A 26,389-nucleotide genomic window follows, 5' to 3' on the forward strand; every position below is an offset into this window, starting at 1 on the left:
TTGGCTTATCACTTCCTGTATGTTTGTTTGGAGAGAAATAATTCACAAGCCTGGGTTCACAATGAGTCACATTTTGGGGCAACACAGCAGCAGCAGCAGCAGAGGAGGAGGAGGAGGAGTTAAGCACCAGTGATCTCAGCAGCATGTACCAGCACACTGCTCATTTACATTAAACTATAGTTTACTTTAACTATAGGTTAATACAGGGTTCCCAATATGGTGCCCATGGGCTTCTATGTGTCTGCAGAGGACTTCTATGGTGCTGAAATCATGTCATCATCTCTGCGCAGATGAAAGCAGGCTCAAAAGTGTGTCTGGTTGAACCCTGAATTTAGATTTATACTTTCTAAATCCTATTGCTGATTTTTTTATTTGTACTATGTATCTCTGCCCCAGCACATTCAGACAGAGGGGCAGATTACAGTGGTGCCCCGCAAGACGAAATTAATTCGTTCCGCAAGTTTTGTCGTCTAGCGAATTTTTCGTCTTGCGAATCACGAAATCCCATAGGAATGCATTGAAAATCAATTAATGCGTTCCTATGGTCAAAAAAAGTCCAAACAAAGCCAAATTTGGCACAACAACAGTTTATTAACTGCTCTTTAAAGTCACACATACTGTAAAGAGCAGTTCAAAAATTGAAGGGAAAATAAATTAACTTTATAAACAAAACATGTCTTTGTTTTTAGACAAAGGAAACAAAGTCGCGAGACATTTTCGTCTTGCGAAACAAGCCCATAGGGAAATTCGTCTTGCGAGGCAAATCGAAAACGGAAAAACCTTTCGTCTAGCGAGTTTTTTGTCTTGCGAGGCATTCGTCTTGCGAGGTACCACTGTATAAATACCTTTAGTAAATTTATATATATCCCAAATCAAAATGGCCAATACTGTACCATCTAATTGATTTACTGCTTAAAGGTTCAGCACAGTGTCAGCTTGTTGAACTGTTAAGTTTGGAATACTTGCCCCCAAACAAACAAAAATCCTCTGAAAAACATTGACAAAAGAGGATTCTTTCTATCAAACAGACTGAAATAAAAATCTACGTATGTTGTACCCAAGGCATACGAAACTTGAATTGCTGGCAGATGTTCCCATCTCACATCTTCTTTCACTTATTTCCACCAATATAAAAAACTTGCTTAAGCCTCTTTTAGTATCTCAGAACCAAGAGATTCTCTTTTTCCAAGTACGCACATGTCCTACAAATATATTATTCATTTTTTAAAAAAATTAATACAGCAGGCTAACAAGCCCCATCCACAGAATTAGTAGTTTTAGCATCGTAATCCAGACCATATAACTTTGATAAAAGTATTCATCGCTCAATACTTTTTTCTTGCACACAGTCAGTAACTCAAATAAGGTAAGACATACTTCCAGACTACAACCAATATTCATAACTTTTTAGAAAATATTCTTGCTGATATGTAGCTCTGAAATACTAAAATGAACATAACTACCAATGACACTGGTAATCAATTAAACCTATGGCTTAATATCCACGTTTTAATTGACCATTGCCACTCATTAGGATGAGGTATCCCAGTGTTCATGAATTTAGGAAGGTGCTATCCTTCATGGTTACAGAGATTAAAATGTATACATACTAGTCACAATATGCCAGGTTACAAGAAATGAAACGGCAACAAACTAAACTTGCTACTTATTAGATCTTATGAATTCTATTGTTTTAAAAATATTTTTAATGAGTTGCCAGAAGTTTACAAATATTGGGGATTAGCAGTTGCAAACTTAGATCATGTAAGTGCTGGAAATCCTGTGCCTATGTGTAACAACAAAACCACCACCATCAATGTGTGGCTTATATTAACTGCATCCTGCAGCTCCCCAATGTATCCAACATGGCCCATGAAGGAAGCTCAATTTGCCCAGCCATAACATAACACAGAGAGGAGGCATTTTGAAGAATTAAAACCTGTTAGAAATCCTGAGTGCTTGAAAATCACTGTTAAACCCCGTTCTCTTGTTTCAACCATAAATGTCCTTCACCTTAGGTGTTGCTCACAAAACTATTACTTGGAAATCACATAAGGCTAAAGGGAAACTTTGCTAAAAGAAGGGAAATTTCAAGGGGAAATGAACTCAGCTCCAACAGGCAGATATTGAGATACTGGCTTTCTCTCTCATTGCCATGACAGGCTGGATGGGTTTCTGCCTGTGGCGAGAGCTTAAGCTGGTTTTGTTAAAAGATTTCAGTGATGGCAGTTGGAAAAAATCAAGTGGTTAACCAGAAGGAAAAGAAGAAGAATCCAAATCCTGAATGTTTTGAATTACACACAAGCTTGTCATGACCATGACCAACAAATAAATAATTTTTTTTTAAAGCAGATTTGGAAAATACTGAATTGTAAAAAAACAAAACAAAATGAATCTTGCTTTCCAGACCAGAGAAAGCTAACACATACACACTGCAAAAACAAAGGTTAAGGGAAACCAAGCAGAATATTACAGCTAATTGGGTACTTCTGGCAGTTTTGTTTAAAAAGTGTCTCTGAGACTATGATGCATCTGTAAACTACTTAAGAATCCATTCATGCTCATGCACGCAGCAAACAGCAACAAAAGTCAGGAGAGCCAATTCTTACCTGAAAGAAACCTGGAGGAATGGGTCCCCCTGGCATTCCATCATTTGGAGGAATGTTTCCAAGTACTGGACTTGGTGCTGCAGCTGCACTCTGTACAAAACAAAAAAAAATATACATATAGATAAACAGCACTGATTTCAGGTCAGCTGAAAAGGAAGTCAACACACATCTCACAGCTCCATCAATTAGCACATAACCAATAACCAATACCATCATCATCAAGCCTACCCAAAGGAAATCAAACACTTCGCATTGTAAGAATGTGCCATTAAGACTAATAGAATGCCAATGGCTGCCATTCAGATTAATGTGCAACTGGGAGTCTGGTTCCGTCATCAAGCAAACTTGTGCAAAAAACCACTTTTAAGGCGCTGTTAATGGCAGTAACTGCAGCAGGTTTCAAAGCTAAGCCACCATACTGAAATTCCCAAAGCGTACCCACAGTCAAAGGAGGTGGCAAACTCCTATGTTTTGAGCAGAGGGTGTGCACAAGCACGATCTGATACCTCTGTTACAACATCTGGGGTCTTCTTCAGTGTAAGACATGGTTATTCATCCAATAAATAATGAGTTATCAGCCATCCCACTTGTTCTTGTTATAATTTAAAAACTTCATGAATGTAAATGCCAGTTGCCAACATCATGAGAAGTGTCTAGACGTCTGCTTGAACATGTGAATGTGTATCTGTGGACTGGGGCACATATGAAAGTCCCATCCGCACTGTCCCAGTGTGAGCTGTCCTGTCCACTCAGTTCCTAGCCTCTCCTGTGCTGATGTTCTCATGTGCTCATGCTCAAGCAAATGTGAGTAAAAGCCCCTGCAGACATTTCCTGCTCTGGAAAAATATACTAACCCCCACAATTCGCAATCTCATCTAAATGTATCAGAAGCTGGAAATGTTCATTTCTGCTTCATAAAATATGAGATTTTGTAGTGAATATTTCAAGCAAAGCAAAAAAAAGTGTTATGTGTTGGTTTTTTATTAATTAATTTTTTATTGGAGATTTAAGATATGCTTTCATTGTACAGTATGACAATGCAAACAGCAAGTATTCCCATTCAGAAGCACAATTTTAAAAATAAACAATCCAGATTTAGAATAAATACAAATCAAAATAACTTAAATTGTTTTCCAGATATGTATATTGGCAGGTGATCAATATATAAAATCAAACTTTTAATAAAACATTCACAATGTTAAAAAATATGGGGGGGGGGTGGAGAGAATAAATAAGGTTTAAATCAACCAGATCCATTTGTACGCTGGCAATGGGCACTGCCCATGTTATTTAATATTTGTATAAACCACAAAATCATACCAAACAGAAATAAACTTATCTATCTTATTCTGGCCTTTCAAAACACTTAGTTTGCAAGTCCATTGTTCCAGTAAAACTATATCCCATATTATATAGGACCAGTACTTTATGGTGGTCTCTCTAGTGTCAAGCTATGGGTGCCATATAATTGTTAACTTCATACCTCTTCCTTCCTTCCAAAGCAGCACAGGGCAGGGTTTTTGCTTCAAAATCACCCTACAAGGTAGGTTCTGAGGTATGCCCAAGGCCACCCAGAAAGCTTCATAGCTGAGCAGGGAATATGAATCCAAGTTTCCCACATCCAAAGCCAACATTCTAGCCACTTCACCACACTCTGGCACTCAAGTTTCCTTCTCCTCCCACAAATTCTGACCTTTACTTTAATTCCCCAGATTGTCCTCATTTGATCTTTGGCACTATTTTATGAGGTTTATATGGGATTTGGGGGTAAAGGCTTGCCCATTAATAGACCCCAATATAATTTCTTAATCATATCTGGAATTATACTAACCAAACCAAGTAATTTTGTAAAGAACAAGCCTAGCAGCTTCCTAGTTAAAGCAAAAATAACGGCAAAAGTTTGGTTTTGCTTGTCCCCTCCCCCCACTTTTACTAAACAAAGTGAAGTCTATACCAAAGATGAATCATCACCCATCACCCATATTGTGTATATGGTCAGCACAACTGTTAGCATTGACTCTTTCACTTTCTATTTTTGAAAGTGAAAAGGATGCCAAGTAGCAAGACGATATTTGAGGCATAAAGGAAAAGGCATGAAACGAAAGCTAGTGTAGTTGAGGGCACAGAATGTAATTTTTACATAATCGACAGCAGCATAACTATGGAAATAGGAACCTATTTGCCATTTCTAAGCCACCAATCAGCTTCAGCTTTTCATCTATGGAGTTAAAAACACCACAGATTTGTGCACCCTTACCTAGCTCATGACTCTTGTGCTTGCACAAAGCATTTAAGAATGGTTTCGCATTATGAGGATAAGCAACAGTGAGCCACAGACTTGTGCACTCCCCGTCCTCCTCAGGCAGCTGCAGCTCAACTTCATATGCTAAACCATGTTTGTGCAAACTTGGGTGTTTGCCAGTTTTTTGCTCTAAAAGAGGATAAAGAATCCTTCCCTCAAAATGCACCATTACTGACTTTCAGACAGAAATTAATCGGTCATCACCTGTATTCTTTCTCTGTCTGTGTCTGTCTGTCTCTGTGTTAGGGGTGAGGGGAGATTTTTACATACACACAAGAGGAAAAATAATTTAGCTCAGGAGGAGATGCAAAGTTCCAATATATCACATGGTTCAGACTTCCACTGGGTAGAAGAAATGGAAAGCCTGAATGCAAAAACCATTAAAATGTATGGGATTCCATTTTTTACTATGGTCCTTACACACCAGATCAGTAATTCTTATGCACTAGTAACATTTGTCTGAAAGAAAGCCTCTCCTTACAGCATTTGTTGACCACCCTAAGTAATTGACAGAAGGTCTTTATTCCTTAGAAAGAGACATATTCTGCTTTATAGACATAATTAGGCATAGCCATTTTCTTTCTCTTCAACAACTTAGAACCAAAATTCTGGGATTCAAGGTGTATTGGTATCAGTTATTCCAGGTCCAACAGGTGCAGTATTTTTGTCAATAAAAATAACATTTGACATTCATTAAAGTGCACACATTTACCATTTATGTGCTTGTATACTGAAAGTCCTGTCCAGGTAGTGCAAACATTTCAGTTTAATATCTAACTAATGCTGGCAGAGCTGTAACAAACCACAAATACATGGTGGTCATGTTTGGCTGTTTACATTTTTGGATAAAACGTGTTTGATGTTGCAGACACCTTCGCCGGACAATCATAGGACCCTGGAGCAACATTACAGGATATCCTCCCAGGGCACCAAGCAGAAGCAGTATGCAATCAACTACTCATCACCTTTCGACAGTTGCCAAAGTAGAAATAGCTACATACTGCAAAAGTCAAAAACTACTCAATGTTAAATTTTGGTACAGAAAGATATGGGAACATCTCATCTTGGGCAAACTGTCACACCAAATAAGATTTTCTAAGAATGGTTTAAATCAATAGTATTGACCCCTGGTATCCATGTATAATAAATGCAGGGAGGTCACTCCTGAATTTAGCTTGACTAATATTTACCAAATAATTATGCACTATTTGAAATATTGAATCCTTGTTTTTGCTTGTCCAGGTTCATCTCTCCAATTGTGTAGTTATTAATTTTTTCTTGTGCTTTTAAATTTGTTTTTAAAAATCCATTATTTAAAATCTTAAAACAAAAAAAAAAAAAACCTTTCAACAGGGTCATTTGTAGCTCCTTTGCCTCATCCTGCCAGGATGGAGTAGCAGCAAAGTGTCATAAAAGTTTGTCCTTTACATTTTCAGTTCCACACCAAAAGCTACTAGGAAAAGAAGGGATGCCTTTATTGTGGCACAATGGGATCCGAATAGGTGCCCTTGTATTACAAATAGAACAATTCTAATCACCATACTAAGATAGGCGGAATCTACACACATAAAAAATGTTGTGAAAATGCTTTTTAAAAAAAGTTTTGAAAAACACATTGAATTTGTCATAGCTCACTGTCGCCATCTAGTGCCACATTTGTATACTGCACTTTACAACACACTTAAAACGTTTTATTTGCAGCTGTGTAGCTGAGTCCATAGACACTTTCTATACTAATCCAATACAACCATCTCTGCTGTCCCCAAAAGTATTTTTCCTCCCAAAGGACTGCTGACAAGTTGTACACAAGACACTTTTGAACCATTAACTGTAAGCTTGATTTAAAGGAAACCTGCAAGACTTTCTATATATTTCCTGTACACCTTTTTCCTTCTTCCTTACCAGGTATACAGGAGGTTCTTTCAGCTGGGGATGGGAGATGGAGTAGAGGGGGGAAAATATGTTTTTTAAAGCTTTATTATAAATTCAAGTATTACTGGTTTTGGAATGCTAATGGATAGTGAATAATCTAGTGGAATATCAGAAGCACAAAGTACAGGAATACTGATCAAGAAGGGAAAGGGTTTTAAAAATCAATGGTGATTTCAGAAACACCTGGAAGAAGTGATCTTCTGATGGGGTAGGGATGCATGCAAAAACTCCTAGACTAAATTAATGGCCAAGAAAAATTATTATCCCAAGTGTGCATATTTGTATGTGTTTTAAGAAAAGGGAAGGGTAGGGGGGAAGGTTGTAAACCAGTTGGGGGACAGTAAAATAATAAAGCAGGCACTCTTTTTACATCATAAAGTTGGAAAGACAGGGAAACAAGCATAATTTCTCATTCCTTTGTAGGCCATCTTAAAAGAGCAAGCAGAAATTTTATTCTAAGGCCACTAAACATAGTGTAACTTCTCTGTAAAGTGAATGAATGGTCTTAATGAAAGTATGTCCAGGATCCAGCTCCAAACTGCAGTATACTCAATTACATTTTTTTAATAAAAGCTCTCTATCACACAAAGTGCTGCTCTTCCAAAGACAGCAGGCATCGCAATAAAGCTGCCAGCCAATATTTTATTGTTTCAGGAGATTTCCAGCATACTATAATCCCTTGCTGGTGAGCCTCCCAGAGTTAAATAGATCCCCAAAACAGCTTAGAATAATGCAGTTCAGAGACTCTAGAGTTCCACAAACCATCTAAACATCGGGGGTGGGGGACAGAATCCTGCACACTGTATTTAGCAGTGCTATTTATAATGCAAAGTTTGCCAGTGTAAACTAGCAAAGAATATAGTATTCAACGTACTGCTGGGCAGAAGAAGAAGAAGAAGTCAAATGTACAGATCTACAGTTAATGTTCTTCATCTACAATGGCATGAAAAGCACCCCGGATATGCAGCCAAGCCATGGAAAACGGATCGCCAGGTATCATGGTCCCTTTGTGTGGTGTGCACAACCTCTCGGCTTGGACATATTGCAGACGCAGCAAGGCATCTGTTACATTTCCTGGCTGGCCTGGAATGCCCTGCACAGCTGCCAGTTGGAATGCAGGGTACAATGAAAACCTCTTCTGCTAGCACAGGCATACCTCCCATCAAATCGTGGGAGTTATTTTTCCAAGATACACACATGTCAATTCAATACGCATTGTGGCACTTGGTTGGGACTTAATAATTAAAGGGCCCACCAGTGCCCTGAACAGAATGCAAAAGCAAGAATCGCATCTAAGAGACCTGATGCATTATTCAGAAGGATGGAGTGTGGCATTCTCTCTCTCCCTCCCTCTTCCCCCCCCCCGGTACCCCCGTCCTCCAAATGGCAGTTCATCTACAATAGCAAGAGCAAACCTCCAAATCTATGGGCTCTGGATGAAAAGTGTCAGGAAGGCCAAGGTAGCAAGTGAGGGAGAAACTCGTATCAGTGGGTACCAACCACATGTTTGTGTTACATCTAACATGGCAAGGATGGATCTTCACAAGATCACTGAACTTTCCCGTTCCATGTTACTTGAAGGAATCATCCATTTACCCTGGATTAGGCTTCTCTCCTGCATAAAACTCACCAGCAACTGGGTGCACAGGACAGTGTTAATTGGCGGCGGTGGCTGCATCGAAGCAGACAAACTGGATCCTACCCACCCTGAAAGTGCTTTTCTGGATAAGGAGAGAGAAGCCGGGCATGCTGCAGGCAACCAATGCCAGTCACTTTGAAGGGAAGACACCACAAGGGATTATCACTCCTGCATGTAGCTGAGGGCCAAGACTACACTCACCTGAAAGTGGCCAACAGAGGGCGTAAGTGAAGGATCTCCCACTGGGAGAGACTGGGAGAGAAATTGAAAGTTCCCAGGTGAAAGCTGGAACTGTCTGTCATTTTCTGTAGGGGAGGGGATTAAGAGCTACTTTTGTATAGCACTCTTGTGCACTGCTTTTGTACTTTAGACACCTTGCTGCTTATTTTCTTCACCCTTATTTTCAGGCTTTTGCTGCTAGATATGTACACTGTTTCACAGTTGTACATGAGATAAGTAGGTAGTAATTTATGTTGTGAGAATCGCTCTCTCTCTCTCTCTCTCTCTCTCTCTCTCTCACACACACACACACACACACGTGTATTATAACCACATTTATGTAACTGTGTTAATTTTTGTATTGGATAGATAATATCCTCTGACATATACCGCCTGTTTTTTAAATTTGTTTAATCGTTTTTTCGATACAAACATCAGCTGCAAAAGACACATACAACAAAAACCATAATAACAACAACAACACAATTTGACAGTTCAGATTTGAATACACTGATATACCTACGACTACACCTTTTTAAACAATATTTTTCCACCTCTCTCTCCTCCCCCTACTTCCCACCACTATCCACCTTATCACTTAAATATTTGTTCCAGATTTCTTCATATTTATCCATTCTTATTTTGCATTGACATGCAATTCGTTCGTATGTAGCTAATCTGTCCATATTATCAACCCATGTGCTCAATGAAATTTTTTTGCGGCTCTTCCAATTAATCAAAACAAGTTTTTTTGCTTCTAATATAGCACAGTACATCCTTTTTTTGACCCCTTGAAATCTCCCACATTGACATATATTGCCTGTTTATGTTTTATGTTGCAAACCGCCCTGTGGTTTTCTGACAAAAGGCAGTATATAAATTTAATAAATAAATTAAAACACACCAGCAACAGATCCTGTGAGGATGATTCCTATGTACAAAGTGCTGCACTAAGATTTGGGATTGTGACATGTTTCCGAAAGAAACAGTCTTTATCCTAATGTCATAAGATAACTAGGGGGAAAGAAGTCATGCTTCATTCCACTGGTCACCTTATCATGATATAAGTAGACAACTTCCCTTCGTAAGGTTCACACAGCAACCAGGATGCTGTATAGGAGGGACAGGGTTGAAAAGCCTTCTTAGAAATAGGGCCAGAATCAAAAAAGAACCTGCTTAGGCAATTCTTGACTTTTGTCTGACACCCTTCATACTAGAGGCTGCAAAGGTGGAGAATGGGGATAAATGTCCAAGGCAGAGAAAATCCTAGAAAGAGGTAACAAACAGTTAACTAGCTAAGTGATCTGAGGTCAGAAAAGTGAAAGAGCAATGTGTTTTATTAAATAAATTATGCAGAATGTAGTGAACAAAGGCGGAAGGATGAGAGCAAGGGGATGAAAAAAAGCTCAAGCCAGTAGAGAAGATTTTAGCTGGATCACATCAAAGAAGCGTTTCAGTTAAATGCATTGCAAATTTAAGCAGGGAAAACAGGTAGAGAAAAACAAGACTCCACAGCAGCGCCTGGTGGCACAATGTTATATCGCATGTACAACACGTATAAATTGCTTTTTCTTTGCCAATCTAGCGGAGTCCTTGTTTAAAGCTTGGAAGGGAGGGAGTTGGGTCACATCTAAGAGAAGTGATGCCAAGAACAGTGTCGCAATAATGGGTTGGAAGAGTTATACTGTATACATGTTATATTTTATAACGGTAGTAAAGTAGCAGCCAACTTATATCCTTTCCACACATTTTTCTCTCCTTACATAATATAATTCCTTAACTAGGAGTAGACATCAGGTCTGGCTATAGTATTACTGTATGCAAATCACAGGTTATGATGGGGACTAGCAGGTAAACAGTTGCAGTAAGCTTAGCAAGTCTTTTAAGCTGCTTGATCAGCTCAAATCCATTTGGATCCATCAGAGCAATGGATCCAAACTACAAGAAAGAAGATTCCACCTAAACATTAGGAAGAACTTCCTGACAGTAAGAGCTGTTCGACAGTGGAATTTGCTGCCAAGGAGTGTGGTGGAGTTTCCTTCTTTGGAGGTCTCTAAGCAGAGGCTTGACAACCATATGTCAGGAGTGCTCTGATGGTGTTTCCTGCTTGGCAGGGGGTTGGACTCGATGGCCCTTGTGGTCTAGTCCAACTCTATGATTCTATGATCATTATGAGATTGCATGAGATGTTATTGAACTTGTTACTTTGAAAGTTCTTTGCCAATTCTCTAAATGAACTTGCACCACCAAGCCATCCTGCACTTCACAGGCTGGAGAGAATGCTCTTCACCCTGAATGCTCTTCAACATGCCTGTAGCAGGGATATCCAGGCATTATTCTAACAATTTAGCTCATAAGAAGACAGTGCAAGACCCTTGAGGATACTTCTTTGCTAAATCTCTAGAGTAAAGGCCTGAACAGGCTCAGTACTACCATGCCACATGGTCTGCCAAATGTCAGGCCCCAAAATTCATACTACTGTGATATAATATGAATATTTTTGTAACAGAATATGATTTTTAAAATGGGGGTGGGGGAGGAGGCAAAGCTCCTGTAAAGAGGGTTAACTGTGCCCAATAAATGATCTCATTATTAAAAACAACGTGCCCCGAAAAAATGTTCAGCAGCGATTGCAACGGCTTGAGCCATTTGGTGCACCTGGTGGAGTTACAAGACTTCTGGGAAACATCATTACTTTGGGGCAGAGCTTAACATCTGCATTTGTGGGAGGTCTGACAGATTTCTGCAGGATGGGAGACAAGGTTCAGAATTTCTACTTAGCTGTAAATGCAAAGTAAATTATGGGGCAGTTTCTGACATTCATTAATTATATTTTAAAAATGAACCAGCACAGAAAATGATGAAAATCTGGATGGATGAGTTCTGCTTCCAAACTTAGACATGCAGTCAACACACCGGCTCGGTACACTCCAGCAGATGCCGTCTAAGCCTTTAAATCGCACACTAATTGTGCTAATTGAGCTAACAGTCGCTGTTTCGTCTCCCAGCCCTGAGTCAACCAGCGTCTTCTGGTACTGCTACAGAGATCCAAGCTGTTGGCTTTAGTGTTATTTTGTCAGCCATTAAATGATTCATCAGAGTCATTAATTGATTTATTACTGCTGCCTGCAAGTATAGCTTTGCAAATAAAGAATGATGTAGGTCAGAATGCAAAAGAAATTGAACAAAACAACACAGCGAGGAACTGGATGCTTAAATAATCTGTAGGAATCCCACACAGAGATTTTTTAAAAAAGTTATGGGGGCAAAGGGAGTTAAGTGGAGGAGAGGAAAGATGCGCCACTGTTTGACTCCAACATGATGGAATCTACTCAGCTACCCAACTCTAACCTTCAGCTGCATGCAAAAGGCATCATGAGCTGTCGCAAGAGCCCATAGCCATCCAAAGAAGTGATCGTTTTCTTCTGTTAAATGATCCAAAGCTGGAAACAAAGTCAAAAGGATTCCACAACAGCTGAAGATGGTTTGATGTGAAAGGACCACAAAACCAGATTTCAGACATGCATACTAAAAAAGAAAAGAAAAAAATGATTCCATTTCTGTGGTGCTTTCACAGCTGACTAATTCATCATGAAGACTGCAGACAGTGGTTACATGCAGCAGGCTAAAGAGCCTCATTTATTAAGAGCAGGGCTCCTCCTAATTCAAGACCCAGTCAGAGCAACCTGGGCATTCTCTGGCTGAGAAACACAAAACACAACTCTGTCTGCATTCTGACACTAGTAAATCTGAAGCCTTTGTAATTAGATGCAGAGTCCAGACTATGAACCCATTACACAGCTTTCTTTTTGTGCCCTCAACCTATAAGATAGTTATAGTAGGAATCTTGTGCTGATTTTGATCTAATGCAAAGTGAAGGTATTTATAATCAACTTGGACAAAGAAGTGGAGGAGATGCTCATGAAGATCTGCAGACATCACCCAATTGAGCAACTAATACTTTCAGAAGCAGAATCTGGATCCAAGATGATCGCAGCAAGATGGAAAACTGGCCCAAAATTAACAAAATGATTTTTAAACAGGGATTAATATAAAGTTTTTCATCTGAGTAGAAAGAGTAGAATAGAATGCTAGGTTGTGTCACCAGAAGTAGAATGTCCAGAGTAATGTCTGGAGTATTGGTAGTGTCTACTCTATTCTGCTTTGGTCATACTTCTGGGCTGCAAGGTTTAAGATGGGTATGGACAAAATGGACTGCAGACAGAAGAAAGTGATAAAGATGGTAACAAGGAAGATCATGTCATTTGAGGAAAAGTGGAAGGAGATGGGTATGTTTAACTTGGAGAAGAGATGTTAACAGTCATCGTCAGATATCTGAAAGGCTGTCAGATAGATAGACCAAATTAATTGTGTGTTGCTCTGGAGGGTAGGACCAGAGCCAAAGGGTTCAAATTACAAGAAAAGGAATTTAGACTGAACATTAGGAAGAACTTTGTGATGGCATGAGTTGTACAACAGTGGAAGAAACCGTCTGGGAAAGTTAAAGGTTTTCAAGCAGAGGTTGCGTGTTGCCACCAGCCAGGGATTTTGTAGTAGTAGGTTGCCTGCATTGGCAAGAGGTTGCACTAGATGAGAGCTGAGGTCCCACCCAACCTTTTAATTTAGGATATTCATATACAGCTTTACACAGATGGACAATTCATTCCACCCCAAGGGCTGCACTGCAGCCTCTTTTTATTTATTTTTGTTCATTAAAGACTAAAAGCAACAGCAATTTGCATAACATTTTAGAGCACTGGTCTTCAACTGGTGGGTCGGGACCCACAAGTGGGGTCATGGACTGATTTGAGGTGGGTCACAACAGGAGCACTGCTGCCATGCAAATATCTGGTAAAAGATGAAGAAATGGGTCCCCAAATGCATGCTTGGGTTAAAGGTGGGTGCTGGGTATGAGAAGGTTGAAGACGACTGTTTTAAAGAGCATTGAAAGTGCTTTCCATTAATCTTTGTAACAAGCCTGTAAGGTTGGTCAGTATTATAAACCCCACATTGCAGATTTTGGAGGGAGGCAAGCATGGAGAAGGGGCTGAGAGGAAGTCACTGGCCTAAAGGCCTTTAATGAAGCAAGATTTAAAATGGGGAATTCCCCAGTTCATAGTTCAGGCTCCTAAACTACTACACACCAGCTATAGACAGGTGGGGTTATGAGTAAGTTTCAAAACAACAGTAAAATCCATTTAAATAAAGTAAGGTCAGAGAGTCAAAGCACAAAACAAAGCACTTGCATGTCAGCACTGCAGGTCTAAGACAGCAGTGGCTTAAGATACTGCATGCAATTAGAATGGAAGAACACTGCAAGGTTTTCAACATTACATTTATTGCAGAGGGTGCTGCTGCAGGGGAAAAAAGAAACTTTTCAGAGGTTTCCATGTGAGGCTGCAACACTGATGCTAGACTCCAGTTCCAAGAACTCGTACTTGGACCACCATTGGATTTCTCAAACCTCATACTGCTTGCACTCAGGCGTAGTTTACACACGTGACAAAACAAGGTGTTACTTTGAGGCAGTGCTATGGACGGTACCACTTCAGGCTGCAGGTGGGGCAATACCACTTTTGAACACTCCACTGCATTAAAAACACGCTTTCCTACAAGCAAAAACAAAAAAACCTAGCACATCATACAGAAGGATTTTAGTCCAGCCCTGCCTTTGTCGACTTGCTGGGATTTGTCTGTTTGTTTGTTTTTCTAAGATGCACTCAGAGCAGCTTCCGGCACCTGCGGTCTGAAGCGGTACAGTCCCCTCGTACCAGCTTAGGACTCTACCACTTGATTCTTCCGCTGGCCTCAGAAATAATTAGTCAAGAGCCATACAAGTGGAACACAAATTATACTTCCCCCAGCCTGCCATTTGTAATAACCTCCACAAAACAGGAATTTCTATGGCTCTCTGGTTTGAATTAAATGTTGGCTGCTTAAAAGGCCGGGGGGGGGGGGCGTGCGGTGCAGAGACGGAGGTGCCCTCATGCTAAACATTCTCTTAAAAACTTCCGGAGGTACAACACAACCATCCTCACCCAGTCCTGACAATGTTTTGGTAGAGTATCTGGAGTGTGTCATTCCACCAGAAGGCAGTGATGTAATCTCCACAGGAATGGTTATTCTGTTCTTTTATCTCGCACCTCACTCCTGGTGTGATTTACACATAGGCAGACTGGGGCCTGCTCCGTGGAAGACAAACAGCAGTTCACTCTCCAACTCCAGATTAGCTATGAAAACAATTTGCCTGTGCTTACACAGAAGCCCTACTCTCTGGAAACCAGCCAGGCTTGGGGGAGGGCAGGGGAGGGAATTAAACAAGGCCCATCTAGCCTTTAAACTATTATGAAATGGGAGGATTTCGGTGCCCTGCATTTCAGCGGCAAGCTAATAGTTCTGTGATTTTAATCCAAGGAAGAAGAGGAGGAGCTCTGACATACAGAACCACCGACTGAATATAAGCTCTGTCCCTGCCTCACTTGAATAGAAGGGAGGATTTGGATGGATCATATGAAAACTGAAAGCTCAGTTCTCTAGAAATTGTTCACCTGCAGCTTATCTATCATTTCTAGAGTTCGGGTTGCTTTACAATGGCACGTTTAATTTAATCCTTGTAACAACTTTGTAAGGTATGTTAGGAATAGTGACTCGTCAGAGGCCAGATAGCGAGCTGCCTCCTCCCCCCCACCTCACCCTGAAATTTTCATAATATAGTCTCTCCCCCCCCCCCATTAACAGTGTGTAGAAAAATCACACTAATATTAGCCTGCTGCACCGCTGGCTCATATTTTGCCAGCAATTCTACTATCAGAAGATCCCACTACTATCAAAAGGCACAACTAAACACCTTTGTGGAAGGAGAAAATGATACACCGAGTTTACAAGTCTCTGGCCCTTTCCTCCTGGCATTTTGTTGCTGTGGTCCACTTGCTCTCCTTTGCTTTCTGCAGAGCTTGCTGGGACCCTACACTGACTGGACGCTCCAAGTCTTGGCAGAGACTTCCTATCCATGGTTGTTTATAGAGGCACCTTCTTTTAGAGATGTGATGGCCATACTCAGCCTCCAGCTGTTTTGGGACTACAATTCCCATCATCCCTAGCTAACAGGACCAGTGGTCAGGGATGATGGGGATTGTAGTCCCAAAACAGCTGGAGGGCCAGGTTTGGACATCACTGTTTTAGAAAGTTCTGGGGATACAGATTCTGGCAGCCATAATTAGTTTCAATTGCTTTCAGATGACTTGGTTTAACTCAATTTTTTCTTCAGGTAAGACCCCCAATCTCCACACACAACCACCCAAAATTTAGGTGAATGGTTACTGAAGTGAGTGTGTCATCTTGGCGATGGCACCAGAAACGTTGCCTGGAGCAACATTTATGTATTTATGTATTTAAGCATATTTTTTATAGCTTTCCTGGGTTTTGATGAGGTCTCAGTGATTTTTTTTCATTGTTTAATTGCATTTGTTTTTAAATTGGACACCACCCTTTTTTAGTGAAGGGTACTAATACATAGACCGAATAATTAAACTGCAATGTTGTGCTAGGTGTTATACAGACAAACAAAATGGGACTGCAAAGATCTTACAACCTAAGCACAATACAATATATTAAGCCAGCAGGCAAAAGAAAACGAGCTTTTCTTCAAGCCTCTCAACAGCGTAACAAGAAAGCAGTAAGATGGCCTTGTGGCTGTGTTAGCCCTGCAAAGAACAATACTGCTGCAGAAAGAATTGAAAATGTAACAAATAAGAGGTGGGCATCCACAGGATTACCACGAATTTGTATCCTTAATTATGCTGAGAAGCAGGTAAAAAAAACAAATTTCCTTCATCCATTGTATAATTTATAAAAATATGAGCAGAAAGTAACTTCCAAATCTAATTATAATGTGTACCAGTCCATGAGAAAGCAATATTTTTATACACGCTGTGAGCAGAATCAACTTAGACATTTTTTGCCTGAAGCAGTTTGGGGCCCTACATGACCATCATCATCATCATCATCATTATTATTATTATTATTATTATTCCAATCTGGAATAAGAGGTGCCTCAAGTAACAATGTTAGATCCAGGAGTACCCCCAAGCTACATTCAGAACAGGCTGTCTTCCCACCTCCTGGACCTGAACATATAAAACGCCAGTCTTTCCAGGATTCAGTTTCAATTTGTTGGCTGACATCAAGCCTATCTCTGCCTCCAAACACCTGTCTAGCACCTCAACCACCTCTTCTGATTGAGATGGGTGTCATCCACATATTGGTGACCCTGCACTCAAAGACTCCTGATGGCAGCTCTCAACATATAGATGTTAATAGCATGGGGTACAAGATGGAACTCTGCATGACACCATAGGAAAGCTCCCTTTGCACTGAACAGTGCCCCCTCCCATAACTACTTTCTGGAAATTACTCTGGAGGTAGGAGCAGAGCCACTGCAATACAGTGTCCCCAACCCCCACCTCCCTGAGCCACACCAGAAGGAAACAGTGGTCAATGGTATCAAAAGCCACCAAGAGGTCAAAAAAGAGGTCTAATCCGATGCATAAAGCTTTAAGCCCCATCTGTGAAAATGATCGGTATTTAAATATCATCCTTTTCATATGTCAGCCCAACCATATTTTATAAGTTCTCAGGGACCAAGCAAGAATTATACAGTCATACTGTGAGAACAGACTTTTTAAAACTATAGCACGGAAGAGCTTGTGTTGGAATGCCAGTGCTTTCTTTAAGAAAATGTGCTCAGCTTACGGTTGGGGGGGGGAGTTTTATCTCCTAACTACCTGCTTTGCTCAACCTGAGATCAGATCCAATTCGTGTGCCTCCTCATGTATCACCTCCAGGAAGAAAGGTTGTTCAAGCCACATTCTGATCTTGGCTACAGATGTGGAACCTCCCTGGTACCTTCAATAAACTTAGCCTAGGTGCAATGATTGGAGTCAGTGATACGCAGGAAAGCAGGAAGAAACCTGACAGTTATCTGAACTGTGTTTACTCTTCTGGGTTAGCTTGAGTTAAAAAATATATATTCAGCATTTGGATTATATGACTGAAAGTAACAAATAGGACCAGGCAAGCAAGAGTTATGCACTGCAGTGACACAGTTTCTACACTTGCTTTTCAAAGAGGAAATGCGGTGTACAGAAACATGGTCAGAGCGCTTATGGAAAGTAACAATTACAGTGGTACCTTGGGTTACATACGCTTCAGGTTACATACACTTCAGGTTACAGACTCCGCTAACCCAGAAATAGTACCTTGGGTTAAGAACTTTGCTTCAGGATGAGAACAGAAATCACGTGGCGGCGGCGCAGCGGCAGCAGGAGGAGGCCCCATTAGCTAAAGTGGTGCTTCAGGTTAAGAACAGTTTCAGGTTAAGAACGGACCTCTGGAACGAATTAAGTTCTTAACCCGAGGTACCACTGTACTTTAGACAGACTAGGATGCCCACCTGACAACTAACCGCCAAAAAGTAAACAGCAGGGTTAAATCCATGGCCCAATAATTTTACATCCGTGGTCCGAGGCTAAAAACAAACATATAGCCCTTATAATAACAATATTACTGTTTGGAAAATGTGCCCCAACCTACAACATAATGGTTAAAAGAACAAATTGGCAGTCAATAAGGAAGTTTTTTAAAGGAAGGCTTTTCATGCCATCCAACAACGAATACAGCATCCATAATAAAGCAGAAGAGAATACTTGTGCAATGCAAAGCCTATTACGGGTACTGGTAGAAATACAGAATACAGAAAATTTCATTTCTGGTTCTGCAGCATGTGACAAAACCTTTGTCATATCACTTCACCTCTATCCACCTGTAAAGTGGAGTTCATTATTGTGCTACTTTCCCAAAAGGTACAAGGATTGATTCAATTTACTGAAGCACTGTAATTAAACTTTCACATGCTCAGGGTTAATCTGTGCAGTTTAAATTTCATGCCATCTTTGTTACTATGAAATGTAAAAGGCAGAAAATCCAGTCAAGGTTTGGGTCTACAGTACCTGGCAACGCTAGTTGTAATCCTATGGTACCAAGTCACATTTAATCAACCCACAAATAATGGCTTGAGCTGTCTTACATTTCTGAGCAGCATTAATAAGTAAATAATTGGTCTGTTTGGCAAAAACTATCCCAGATATATTTACAGGATTAAAGGCTTCTAGTAGCAGATTGATTAACTGTCCCTCTATTTAAAAAAGAGTCACTGAAAGATGCCTGCTTGTTATTTTGATAATTTACTGGAGTCTTCAGTTTCATTACCTCTTGTCCAGTCTGAAACAAGCAACAGCAGTATTTTGCCAGGCAATAAGCCACTTAATGAAAGTAAATTCACTACATGCATCTTTTTATTGAGCTACATAATACTTCTAGGTAATAGTGGTAACTCTAAGCCATCAGTAAAGCAGTCTGGGAAGACTAAACAGAGGCTACCTAGGCCTAACAGTTTCAAGATACCTGAAACTGCTTGATATATTTTTTTAAGGTACCAGACATGTAACTCTACATTTGCCAATTGTGACCTTTTAGGCCAGCTCCCCAGGTCAGTGACCTGTTTATTGAAAGGTAAGCATTTACAGACCTGTACCTAGCACAACCTGAACGGTTTCTGCTATGTCTTAAATGCAACCTTAACCACATTAACTGAATCAGGTATTAACAAGGTTCTCCTTACCTATGAAGCCTCTTATTACCAACAGGTCTGAATTCAAGTCTAGAACCACACATGTGTTATTAAGAACTTGTTTCACTCATGCAACCACCCCCCTCCCCAAACATGCTTCCAAGAGAATGTGACTAAAAACAAAAGCTGTGGATTAATCAATGTATTCCAAGCAGCTATGTGAGAGCTTTCTTCAGCTTCGGTTCTGTTCTGGAATAACTTCTTGGTTGGGGCAGGGGAGAGCAGCTCAGTCTCTACACTCATTTAACCCTTGACCTCCGCCCTGCAGCTGGGGTGGTTTGCTGTCAGTCACAATATTTGTGAGTGAAGAAATGCAGACAGCTACATTAGGTATCAACCCGTAAGGCAGCCCATTTAAATCGGTTTGAGGGGAAAGCACGCACTTGATAATGGATACCCTATAGTTCAAATCCTTAACCTGGCCAAAGGAAATTTTCCTGTACCTCCTCTCTTCGCCCTCAACACCGACTGGCATTTCTTCTCATCTTACAGTGTGAAAAACAATTCTGCATCAGATGCAAGTCTTTTTGCAAAACAGGCTGCAATGGAAATGAGGAGGCATCTGGCTTGGTCCACCCATTTAAGGCAAACCCTGTCATGCAATAAATCTGTGCGCATTTGGCAGGACCTGCTAAGCAGCTCTTAAACAGTACTTTCTCTCTTTTTTTAAAATGAATTTTTAAATTAAAGTTTCCATTTTCCATTTCCAAATAAACATTTTACAAACTTTAAAATATCCAATGACTTCCCTTCTTCTCCTTCCATGGTTCGTTTTACATATCATACATCCCTGCATATTTTACTATAAACATTCAAATCAGTTTTCCACTTTTACATCCATCAAAAAAAGTTTACTCTGTTGAATTTATCTTAGTGCTGCCAGCATTTTCAGCTGTATACAATTATTTTCCATATATTCAATAAATGTTTTCCACTCTTCTTTAAAGGTATGTTCTTCTTGCTCTCTTAAAAACAATAGCGCTTTGAAGTCTCTCTTTTAGTACCCACAGGTACAGAAAGAGGCAAGACCAGGAGAAAAACAAGCAACACTCCTGATGAAAGCTGTAGCAAGTGCGCCTTTATTGTACACCATTTCAGTAGCTGTTGGTTGTGAAGTGGCTTATACATCTGCAAACATACGCCAGTTCTGCCATCTCTCTGTGGTACACAGCAGTCTGGATATCAGAATTTTTATCTGCAGGAGATTGCTGCATGGGTTGGATGTGGGGGCCTGGACTCGGTTACCTTGAGGTCATTTTTGGAAGTATGTTTTATTGGGGGAACTAGCTTGGCCTGCAGTATTATGGGCACTTTTGTCCCAAACTAAGAGACAAATAGCAGTGACAACAGCAATTCATTTTATGAAAGAAATGTTGGCCAAAAGGGAACGCAAGTCGCTGATGCGCACCAGAGAAGACTTGACACAACTAGGAAGGTGTAAGCGGTAGCATGCCTCTTGACTGTTTAACCTCCTACTATTTTGTACACGCTGACAAGCTTACAGAGTAAGTACTTTAGCAGTTTAGATAAGACAGTCTGTGAATTTGCACCTTTAGCTCAAAATGCTCCGCTCAAGGGTCTTTCGTTCAATCTCCTATTTGAACAGTAAGGGGCAAATAGTGCTTATTTCAGCACTCACGTCCCTTTCATTCAATCCCCCTGTCAGGATAATCACAAACTGCCATCCCCACTGCTTCTTTCCCCCGTTACAAGTGGCACAAAGCAAAGCAGCTTAATGGGTCACTGTGCTGAAAATTGAAGTTAACCTCATAAAGTATGGGTATATATTCCCACTTGAATCACAAGCATAATTCTTGGCCCTTGGGGTCTCTCTGCTCAACCTCACAGACCGGTTGGACAAGCAAAGTTTGGTAGGCTTTTGTCTCACCCCACCCCACCGCCATGTGCTTCATGTCTGGGACAGATTTTAATGTTCCAAAGGAAGCTCAGCACTGACCTTATTGTCAAATAATACGGAAGAAGAGCAGTCTATTAAATAACATGCCAGGCAAAAACTAGGTGCTACTGCAAAGAGCCAGTGTGGTATAATAGTTAAAAGAGTCAACATAAGGCAAATGGAACATTTAAAAGTAACCTGCAATAGTACAGCAGAGGTAAGCAGGGAGAAGGACAACAGTGTCCAAAATATCTGATAAGGGTGTTTGTATTCATCAGCATAAATTTGTCTCAGCAATGACTAATATCCAACTGGCTCTTCAAAAATACCAGAGGATGCTTTTGTCCAAGAAACATATCCTGAGGGTACACACTACTACAGACCATCCCCAGCAGAGATGGCTGGGTCAGATTGATAATATCTCTGCCCAGTTTTCTTCCCAGAGTCTAGACTACAAAAGCGTAAAAGAAACGACAACACTACGGGTCAGGGTTTAAACAGACTGCACAAACAGGTAAGACTGAATTTAAGTGGACTCCTGTTAAGCCTTTTCATCTCATTAAAGCTGCCTTCATCTTATATAGTGAGGTTTTAAATTTAATAATAGAACACTACCACACCTCATGCTAACCCGATTAACTTTAGAGTAAAGCACTATCTTGGCCATTTCATACAGATCTAAGCAGGAGATGGGTTTGTTTGTTTTTATTTCAACATTCATCTCACTGCCCTGTTGGGTTAATAGTTCCAGCGTACTTCTGCCTGGGCTGCGCTTGTGAAATTACCAACACTTTTTTTTTTTTTTTGCAACATTCACTCCTTGAAAAGCCTAATGAGTACTTATGCTGCTGCATATAAACAATTCTCTCTCTCTCTCTCTCTCTCTCTCTCTCTCTCTCACACACACACACACACACACACACACACACACACATATATATATCTATCTATCTATCTGCAATATAGCAGCAGCTACGCATAACCATCGTTTAAACAGTCAAAAGCAAGAGTAAAAGCCTACATCCCTGCTACTTTTCAATTTCTAGGTCTTTTGTGGCTCCCAGCAAGGACAGCGATTGAGTAAAAGCTGTTGCCAACTGCTTGCTGTACCCACAAATGGAGGTTTTAATCTAATTTTTAAAATATAATTTTATTTCTAAGGGTCAAACACGAAGGTTAGTTGTAGAAGTCATAGACTTGTTGATAGACCAGGCCCCAGTCCCAAAGATGATCTGAATAGTTGCCCTATCACTACATTCTTAATTCGTGGTAAACTTTTATATCTCCTGATCTTCTAACCATGGTTAAAGTTAGGGATGTTCCACTCTCCCATTTTCAGCATTAATCAGAGCATTGCATTATATCTGCACAAACATTAATGTCAACCATGGTTAGCTTTAACTAGAATTTAGAAGTTCAGTTTGAAGCTGGTTTGTAAATTCTGGGATAAAAAGGCAATGCTTGTTAATGATCACCTTATTACAGATGTCACGCTTCACCATGGTTAATTCTGAAAATATGGGTGTCATGAAAGAGTTGAGAGAAGATGAAGAGAGTTCAGGAGAGCCTCACAAGAAGTTCCCAATTGCTTAAACCGTGGTTAGAAGTCCAGAAACATTGGTCCAGTTTTGCTGTCAGTAATGTGCTCTGTTCCCACTCCCTCCTCCTCTTTTTCTGCTCTTCCTGCTTTGCTATAACCATAGTTTGCATGTGAAATAAAGCAAACTCTAGTTACCCACAAACCATGATTGGCCTCCCAACCAGAAATGAAAACCATGGAATCATATTGTATGGATTCAGAAGTGAAAAAAGACAGGAAGGAAGAAATGTGCAAACACAAAGCAAGTTCCCAACCACGGGCCACAATGTCTAAACCCGAGCCATTATGTCTCCGACAGGCCTTTATGGCCAAACTTCAAGGGCATTCATGAGCACGCAGTTGAAGGATCTTGTATATAAATAAAGGGTTGGGGTCCCCCCCCCCCAGACAAAATTTTGCACAGAGTTTTCAGAACTCCTTTAAGACAGGCTGGGATACACTGTGAATGAAATATCAGGTACTTTGGAATAATTTCCACATTAGCGGCAATACTGCTTTACTCTTAGATGTGGTGCTAATAGCCTGTAACTATAATAATTAAAATAGACTGCTACACTCTTTCCAACTAACATCTAAAAGCATGTGTTACAATAAATTATGAATAGTGCGCACATAAGTTACACATAAGTCTCCCTTTCCCTGCCAACTGTTGACACACACAGCTTAATCCTCTCTTTCTGAAACACACTGGAAACATGAAGAACAGCTATTTGAAATGCAAGTCCTAAATGTTCTAGCAGTCTAATTCATCATACTGCTCTATCTACCTCTTGCTGAAATTTACTCTTGTAGGAGGACCAAAATTGGTTTTGCCAAAGTCTTTAAGAAGCCAAGCGCATGAAGGGTGTTTTCATTCAAAACTGCATCTAAATTTACAAATACGTATGACGCACTTGTATAAGAAGCCATAATTCAGGGGTAGCATACGTGCGTAGCATTCAGAGTGGTTCCAGGTTCGATTCCTGTTGTCCCTATTTAAATGAATCTCAGGTAGCAGGGCTTGGAAAGCCATTTGCTACTCGCAATAGATATTACTGCTTAGAGCTGACATTATTGGGCTAAATGAGCTGGATATCTGACTCAGTATAAGGCTAATTTGTTCAAAATTATACTGTAGTGGTTTGGAGTTACTCGTGCGTAAACTGTCCCCTTTTGGAGCTTGGCTGCCTGGGTTAAACCGTCCTGACTGCACAGCCCATCTCAGCGTGGCTGCCTCAGTCGTTCGCAGAGTCTGTCTGTGGGCGTTTCTTAAACCGTTGCCAGCATAAGAGTTGTTTGACTCCCAATCGTCTCCGCCTCTCATTGCGCGGGAGTCTCCTGCACAAGGAGGGTGTGGGTAGTGGAGGACCAGGGCTCTCCTCACTGACTTCCAAGGAAGAATCCCGGAGCCCTTCCACCTCTTCTCCCATTTGCTCTCCTGGATCCTTGGTGTTACGCTGATTTCCTTCCCCCTCCATCAAGCTGCGTCTCCCCCTAGTGCTTGTTCCTTCCCCTGCAGAATCAGAGAGCCTCTCCTTCGCCTGTTGCTCTGATGTCAGTTTCCTGACATATACCTTTGGAAAGACTATTCCAGGTTAGAAGAATTGTTCCCAAATTAAGGCATCAGATATGAACAGCACTTGAAAGGACAGGGGTTTGGACCAAATTTCAGCAGTGAGAGTCATCTGTTCAGCCACCACTACAGGCCTGTCCAGACATAAAACTCCAAGAAAAAATACAACTTTTTGCCACAAAAGCTCCACCCACAGCACCAGTATATTGATATGTATAGAAGTGTATAGAATTATACATTGGGAAGTTTATAGAATTATGGCAAGTGTCTCTCTATGCTGAGCTATAAGGTCCAGCATTACATGCATGGGACAGATTTGGTACCCAAAACAAGCATCACATGTTAGCAGTCAAGGTAGCACAAGGCGCAAGTGATCAATTTTGCATCTTGGATGATGGTAGGTCTCCTGGTGCCGCCACCACATCATACAACAAAACCAGTGCTCTGATAAAAGTTTAAAGTTTCATAGTTACAGTTGGAACAGTTTCTTTCGTGTTATGCCTTCTGTACAATTCAAGTATGGGTGGGCAGGGGTACCTGAACCATCTACATAGATAAATTTTATATATAACATTCATTCATTTACTCACTCACTCACTCACCCTTATGTTCCAGGTCAAAACACTGTTAAATATTGAACATGATTATAAACAACGGTGCCTTTGTTACCAGCAAAATATTTATCTTAGTGGTTCTTTTGAGCACACAGTAACTTTTAGAAACACTGATCTAATGCTTAGAAAAAAGAGATGTGTGATTATTTTCTAGTACCTCTGATGTATGTGTGTGTGTCCATTATTGCGGGTGGGAGACTGTTGCTACAGCCCCACCCCTTTTTGCTTAAAGATACTGTAATATGCCTGTAGTTGATGTGGTTTACCAATATGAAATAGCTCAGTTGGTAGAGCATGAGACTCTTAATCTCATGGTCCTAAATTCGAGCCCCATGTTAGGAAAAAAATTCCTGAACTGCAGGGCGTTGGAGTAGATGACTCTATGAGTCTATGAGGGGCTTTGAGTTGCCGTGGCAGAAAAGCGACCGATAAATTTAATAAATGAATAAATAATAAAAGCAGTGTGGATTTTTCAGTACCAACACTGTAAATTTGTGTGTGTGTCTGTCTTCCTGATCTGGAACTTTCCTGCAGGGGCTTATGAGGGAAGGGTTAAGAAGGTTTTACTGAGGGGTAAGATTACTGACGAATATAAATTCCATCTTGAATTTTCTAATGATTTACAATTTTATCAGATTTACAATTTTCCTTCCCTGACAGTCACAGACCTAAGCAGCCATTCCAGAGACAAGTCAAAGGCTTGTCCCTCAAGTCAGTTGGAGCTCTGATTTTATTCTGTTACAAATACACTAACCAATACATTTTTAAAAAGCTAACAATTTCATAGTACCTCATGCTAATACAAGGCCTATTTTCCTGTTTCTCTTGTAAAGAGTAATCTGACAAGGCAGTTACACCAGTACAGCTTCAGTTTTCACACACTCACACACAAAAACACACACGCACAGAGGCTTCCCTCTTCACCATTAGGAAACCTCTCCAGTCATTCACAGTTTTGTCAATGGCTCTTGGTGGTATCTCATGGACATACACGTTCAAAAGCCTGGCAGTGGTTACTTGCTAACATTTACAAACATCCTTGTACAAACATACTGAGACTCTCTGCTGATCTTGCTTTGTCTAAATATATCCCAAGGAAATAGCTTGGCAGGGTTGTAAAACTTCACAGCAACCAAATTAAAAGGGGGAATGAACATGAACAAGTGTAAAACAACAGGAAAAGAAAAAAGGAAGCCTGCACACATGTACACACACACACACACACACACACACGGAGAGAAATTTAAGGCACTGTAGCCCTGCAGTGTTTGAAAGCTTTGAGGAAACCACTTGCTTGTTAAGTCATGTTAGCACATCAAAATCGAAAACATTACAAAG

The 26,389-nt window shown here is 40.5% G+C and overlaps 1 protein-coding gene across 6 annotated transcripts in view; it reads right to left on the reverse strand.

Moving 5' to 3' along the window:
- The window catches only part of SSBP3 (single stranded DNA binding protein 3), a 166,048-nt gene that overhangs the window by 44,180 nt on the left and 95,479 nt on the right, over window positions 1–26,389 (reverse strand). For all 6 annotated transcript variants that reach the window (XM_083510122.1, XM_083510126.1, XM_083510125.1 and 3 more), the window contains exon 5: window positions 2,610–2,699. In XM_083510122.1, the coding sequence (XP_083366248.1) occupies window positions 2,610–2,699 (90 nt within the window). The remainder of the gene's footprint in view (window positions 1–2,609; window positions 2,700–26,389) is intronic.

This window comes from Podarcis liolepis, assembly GCF_965112155.1.
Source record: "Podarcis liolepis genome assembly, chromosome: 6".
NCBI lineage: Eukaryota > Metazoa > Chordata > Lepidosauria > Squamata > Lacertidae > Podarcis > Podarcis liolepis.